This window comes from Sabethes cyaneus, chromosome 2 (genome assembly GCF_943734655.1).
Source record: "Sabethes cyaneus chromosome 2, idSabCyanKW18_F2, whole genome shotgun sequence".
Taxonomy (NCBI): Eukaryota; Metazoa; Arthropoda; class Insecta; order Diptera; family Culicidae; genus Sabethes; species Sabethes cyaneus.
Genome location: NC_071354.1, coordinates 163,602,845 through 163,609,520, shown reverse-complemented (window position 1 = coordinate 163,609,520; position 6,676 = coordinate 163,602,845). Strand labels below are relative to the sequence as shown.

The window sequence follows — 6,676 nt, the reverse complement described above, 5'->3', positions numbered from 1 at the left end:
TGAATGCCGCAAATGTAAATAAAACGGGTGAGTTATTCTTTTCTGGAACAGCATAGGAAAATTAACTCTTACCTAGCTCTTACCCGGTTTGTTCATACCGTTCATATGCCTGCGACTATAGTCACTCTAGAACAGTTGCTTTAGTAATCTCTGTTGCGTCTAAATTATGTAATCAATGGTAATCAACGTAATGATCCATGATAACTATCAATAATCATTGGTAATCACACGGGGCTAATCACTTCAAATGTCGACTAACATTTGAAAAGGGCGGATAAGCCAACTGTCAAACAGAACGAGTGAGAGTTCATTTTCCTATGCTGCTCCAGTAAAAAATAACCCTCGCTCGGTCTGTTTGACGTTTGGCTTATCCGCCCTTTTCTAATGTTGGTCGACATTTTACGAAGTAACAATATTGCTGATATTGATATTGCTTTCCGGTGGGGTCATCTGCGGATTGACAAAATTCCAGCACGGGAAACAGTTGTTTGACAGTTGGCTTATCCGCCCTTTTCAAATGGCCTTGCCAGCGTTGAAAGAGATTTCGTAGGCTGCTCGCACTTACAGGAAATCTCGTGCCGAACTGTCAACGCGTGAGTGTTGACAAAAGCAAAAATACTTCCCTTTCTTTTTTTCTCACGCAAAACCCTGAACAATATCAGCAACGCTGGCAAGGCCAAATGTTGGTCGACAAATCACGAAGAGAATCTCTCATTTGCAGATACGTCGAAATGAAAAAGCACCCGAGATTTTTGAGTGTGTACATTGGCGTATCGATATCTGAAAACTCGATACTTTTGGTGACTTGTCGATATGGTCGACACGGTCGATACCAACAATATCGCCCATCCTTGCTGTCTTTAATTTTCGTAATTTTTCTCCACCCATTCGACAGTTCCGCGTTGAGTGTTGAAGAAATAGCATTAAAATTGTTGCTTTAAGGTTGCCGTTTGCGTTAATTTATAGCAACAAAAAAGTGCCTGTGTCACAATCTTTTACAAGTTTCGGAATTTTTACTTTGAAAAACAAAACCTTTCAAAATGACGGAAGTAAAGACATATTCGCTTGCAGAAATCAAAGCACATAATACAAACAAGTCAGCCTGGATTGTGATTCACAACAACGTCTACAATGTTACAGATTTCCTTAATGAGGTAAGCAAATTTTGCATTTGTAGGAGAGAAAATGCAATACCAGTTTAGCGGGGACAACGTGTACGTTTCATGCAGAATGACATTTCATTACTGATGTTTGCGAAGATAGAGGTTATTTTTTGATAAGCTGTTATTTCAGCGATAAGTAAAATTAAGCATGGCTAGGTTAAGACCTCCAAAGGGGTTTCACGTCTGATATATGCATTACGTAATAAAAAACGAAAGCTCGTCTACTGCAGTTTCTTGTACTAGTTTACATGTTGCTTTACAAATTTTGTCATACTCAACTCGATAGGTGAAAATGAGACACTTTCAACTGTTTTTAACAAACTAATAATTTTAATCTTAAAATTGCATTTTCAATACAGTAGGTATAAACAGATTTGTTTTATTATATTGTTAGATCGATCTTATGTGCTCCATTGTCATATAGACGATCATTGCCTTTTGTCTTCTACAAACGGAGTTCAAGGTCAACAGCGGAAACGGCAATCATTTTTATGACGTTCTCTAATTTTTTTGGTTAAGACCAAATAAACTGTAGATACATATTAGCATTATTTTCCACTTAGAAAAAAGCTAAACTCAGACTGAAAATTTTGCACAAATCAAGTACAAGTTATCGTGTCTGCAACAAGCTACCTAGGTGTAATGATTTGCAATAATCATGTCTTCAACTATTCTCTGCTGCGAGTCTACTATTTACCTGTACATAGGCAGATGCTCGTTTTACTTTCTGAACCTATCTTACTACGGACACGTAGACGGTGTGATATGTTTAATGGTAGTCTGAATCAATTAGGCACCTAGACGGTCGTAGGTACAATCAAGGCTTATATGAATGACAATAGGCAATAGCCAAATATGGTGATTATTTTAGGTTACATCCCATTTGTGCAGAAATGAACATTTAAAACATTCAGTTTGCCCACTGATGAATAGCAGTTTTACTGTCATTAAATCGCGGCAGTCTCATTACTAAGCCACAGACGGAAATTTGCGTGCTAACAATTACCTAGCAGTTAATGACTTGCTCTGCTAACTGTAAGATGCGCCTCGCATTTTTGGCTTGTAACATGTTAGAAGATAGAACCGGTAACCGGTAATTGTTACATGAGTTATTTCGTATCTAACCAAGGATAATTAGCTTGCTAATATTTTTTCGAAGAGCTGTTAAGTACACACAAGATAATACTATTCGCTGATTAGATATACTTGATTATATCAAAGATTAGATATGCAGGTATTTATATATTTTGCATGTTGGTAATAAGTAAACGAACCAATGACGTTGCCGCATGGAAAAGATACATAACAGATACGCTAACATTGAACCCCTAGATTGGTTAGGTATATGTTTTGTTACCTTAGGTTTGAAAAAATAATATCATAAGTTAGCCTGGTTGAGGCCAAATAGTGATTTGAAATCGATCAAACGTGAAAGTCTAACGTAATCTTTAAAAAATGCGAGTAAATTTTCTCAGCAATCCAGAAAGAATATTTGGTAAATGATCAATCTCATGTTTTTGTGATGATTTATTAATGAAATCAGATTTTTGGAATCTTTTTTATGAAGATGAGCATCTACTGAGCGAAAAACCGAAAACAAAGCTTGGTACTAACAGGCACAGGCTTAACGGGAAATTATCGATCATTGACTTTTCGTCGGAGAGCCCAATTTCGGAAGCAGTTTTTGGGCCCAAAAGCGGGGTTCTGTTTGGTAAAATGTAAATACTGCATTCTTCTTGCCAATCTGAACACAGCGAATATATTTTCATAAACAGAATTTTTGTTTTAAACAAAAAAACTGCTTTTGAAATTGGCAGAATTGATGACTGCTAATTTCACCTTAACCTTTCTTAGAAGGATTATGCCATATGTGCATTCTCGTAATGCTCGGTCATGTGCTTACGTCAACACATGCCTCAGAAGATATTTGGCGCTTAGTTTAATTTTTTTCGATGGGTGGTTTTGCAGTTTGTTATTTCGATTTTTAATTGTGAAGTCTTCCTACCAGATAAAGTCCGATGAAGACACATTTTTGCTAGACATTTGTTTTCGAGGTGACAAACATGATATGACGTTTTTGCATTCGAAATCCATTTTCCTGTAATAAATTCTAATATGCGTAAAACAGTATAACATACAGTTGCAATAAGCAAAAGATGAATTTAATTTTAATTTGTTTTATAGTCACTTTAACAGCTTAGGCCATTCGTGACTTCTGCGGAGTTGGGATTTGAATCCGAATCCTCGGCGTAAGCGGCATGAATGTTAACCACTACGCCGGGATTGACTCCTTCTCTTTGAATAAACAGGAGAGTAGGCGGCATGACAAATAAATATTTAAATAATTACGCAGCGCATTCACTTTTGTTGATAATTATTACTTCTCACGAAGCTCATACGAACATCAACAAAACGAATTCACTATGATTGTTGATTATTACAGGAAAGTCAACTTGAAATGAAATAAGTTGAGTTCAGTTGAGATGACATGCTTTTTGCACCTACTACATATATGCTTATCAGTACGGCTTGATACCAAATACGGAGTGTTATACTTGTATCGTGGATGAAATAGCAAAAAAACTATATAGATAATGTTATCGTTATTTTTCATTATAATCTTTTAGCACCCCGGTGGCGAAGAAGTTCTACTGGAACAAGCCGGCAAGGAGGCTACGGAAGCGTTCGAGGATGTTGGCCATAGCACAGATGCGCGTGATATGATGAAAAAATTCAAGGTCGGTGAGCTGATCGAATCCGAACGAAAGCAAATTCCAGTAAAGAAGGAACCAGACTGGAACACCGAGCAGAAAGATGAAAAGTAAGTGCATGTTTGTCGGTATTTAAAACACACACATTGTATAGTCATTCACCCGTAAGGTATAAAAAATGCACTATCATGCCACCATTCGTCGCTTATCTGTTAGAAATCTGTTCGCTCAAGAAAGATCCAGTTGATTTGTGTACGTAGTTACAGTATCTCAAGCAAGACTCAAAATATCTTGTAAATATTTTGCGCATTAGAACGAAAATCAAAAAAAAAATTAATGACCACTGTCGTTGTATTTTTTAAATTGAGCGAAACTGCATCCGTAGACTAGCCAAATCGTTTTTAATCGAAAACTCTATTATTTGCAGCTCATTGAAATCCTGGATCGTTCCACTAATTCTGGGCCTTTTGGCAACCATTATATATCGGTTCTACTTCACTCAGTAACGTGCGCTCAAGAATACTTCTGCTACAGGCGGATTCAATCGTGCCGAAGCTTTTCTTCATTCCAAGGGAACGCAGTTCTGTACCAAGCAAAGTAGTGCGAGCAAACCACGTACAACCGTTTATACACGGAACAGAAAAAGCCAACTTTTATTGAGACACATACCTAACTTGTGTGCTACACAAAACTTCTGCATTTGACGCGAAAAAATATAGTTTGCTTTTGATAACTCACCACAAAAATCACAACATGACGGCTGAAAAAGAAACAATCACAGAGCAGACCTGAAACAACATAAGTTAAGCTAAAATGTGAAAAATGACCTAAATTCAAAAAAGTGTTATCACTGAAAAAAATTACATTTAAATTGCAACACACATAGGTGTAAGCTTCACAAAAGCATTTTTCATGAAGCTAGAAAACCGTAGTTAGTAATGTTCATGGGTCATAGTTTTTTATATACACAAGACAGCATGTCAACTAAAGCATCCGAGCATGTTAGCGTTTTGTTAATTATTTTCAATTCGATATGGGATAAACATTGGTTTAGATAGAGTTTGGTTGCACCGATAAGTTAAAGTTTTACAATTTGTTCAATTAACTTCCTCTACTTCAAAATATTGTGGATGTTCGATTCAGGGTAACATATAATTGTATTTATATTTATAAAAGTATTTTTAATTCACTCAATATATCACAGACATTCTGGTTTTGCTCAATTTGCTATCAACTGTTTTTCGGGATGACCAAGCGGATTTGTTAGTTTTTTCTTACTCATGCTAGTATTCTGATTAAAGTTCATTTTCTATGCTGCATGTGTAGTGTGAGGAGCGACAGTTTGAAAAATTCAATCCAAGAGATAAGAAGCGATGAGGTTATTTATTCTAGCAGTTTTTGTGCAAAGCCTTATTTGCTCGTGCATAACATTGTCAGTTGAAAATTGTGGTGAACGGCGAGATCCTAGTTGGAAATGGTACGCACGGATCATACATACGGTCCCGATCCGAGAATCAGTACTGTGTGAGGCAACAGTATTGAATGATCGATTTGTTCTTACGGTAGCACATTGTTTGTTGAATCTCAATGGCGATAAAATTGACACTGGTGAGCTGTGGATTTTGCTACAGGATGGTGAGAAGCGAGCAATTGAAGCTACATACCATCCTAACGAGTTCAATGTGGAAGGCTTGGAAGATGATATATTGTTAATAATGATGGATCGTGTTGTATTATTCAATGTCCTTGTTGGACCTGTCTGTCTCAGCCCCGAAAGCAATGAATGGAAATTGGAACAAATTATCGTCCCATCACTAGGAAACAAATCGTTGCAGCTTACCGATGAACGCACCTGCCACAGTAATACGCTAAAGATTTTCCAATTAACATACGAAGGAGCTATTTGCCTTGGGATATTTAAAGGTATTGATCTAACCTAACCAAATCGATTGAAATGCAATATACCGTCCAAGCACCATATTCCAAACAGTTGTAATTTTTCCATAAATACTGCCAAAATGCTAGTTATTTAAACAATTTAATCACTATGATGATTTCATATTTTGAAAATGGTTTAAATAACTAGAGTTTTGTCAATATTTAACAAAAATTTGCAACTGTATTTATTTAACAAAAATTTGTAACTGTTTAGAATTAGGCACTGTTTTAAATATGGTGCTTGCATGGTAGGTCTCTTTAGGCTGTGAACCATTTAGCGACATTTTTGGTCAAAATTTTATAGATCAGTAGGAAAACGAATATATCTAGACCAATGTGATTACTAGGGGGGCAAGTTGCTAGACCGATCTTTCACCTAGGCTAACCACCTCGCTCACTTCGCCCCATTTTGAAGAAAAGTTGTCCAGCTTTAGCCATTTTCTGAATACTGGGGTCATCGTTCAAATACTCCGAGTGCTCATAGATTCTCTTAAATTGCTTATATAGGATAACCCGTCTAATTAGCATTTTGTACAAGTTGCACTTTGCCTCAGATTATTTGACCACAAATGCTTGAAAAGTCCATAGCAGGCACGACATCTGCCAACGATAAGCCTTCTAATCTTATGGTTTTGATTATTGTTTTCTGTCAAGGTACAAACTCGTTGAATGCTCATACCCATCCGCAAACCTAAGCGGGCTCTGTCCCGTTTGCTTACATTCTGTATTTTAGACGTTTTTATCATCATTCTAATCTCAGCTGCTTCGCGTTTTAGTCTGACTAGTCTATCACCGTTTCAAGTCTTCTGCTGACATCACCAGCAAAGCAAAATTATTCATTTGTATTATCGGTTTATGCTATCT

General features: G+C 36.7%; 1 protein-coding gene across 1 annotated transcript; it reads left to right on the top strand.

The window, feature by feature from the left end:
- Positions 1–887: 887 nt before the first annotated feature.
- Positions 888–5,017, top strand: LOC128734399 (cytochrome b5). The gene is made up of 3 exons (XM_053828593.1): positions 888–1,154; positions 3,791–3,984; positions 4,302–5,017. Exons 1-3 carry the CDS (start codon positions 1,041–1,043, stop codon positions 4,378–4,380), a joined length of 387 nt encoding a protein of 128 aa, XP_053684568.1. The 5' UTR covers positions 888–1,040; the 3' UTR covers positions 4,381–5,017.
- The last annotated feature ends 1,659 nt before the right edge of the window (positions 5,018–6,676 follow it).

What these genes read in the sequence shown, in the direction of transcription:
- LOC128734399 (XM_053828593.1), top strand. Translation starts at nt 1,041, where the DNA reads ATGACGGAAGTAAAGACATATTCGCTTGCAGAAATCAAAGCACATAAT. An exon ending in TTACAGATTTCCTTAATGAG is followed by an intron (nt 1,155 to 3,790) that starts GTAAGCAAATTT and finishes ATAATCTTTTAG; the next exon opens with CACCCCGGTGGCGAAGAAGT. An exon ending in ACCGAGCAGAAAGATGAAAA is followed by an intron (nt 3,985 to 4,301) that starts GTAAGTGCATGT and finishes TATTATTTGCAG; the next exon opens with CTCATTGAAATCCTGGATCG.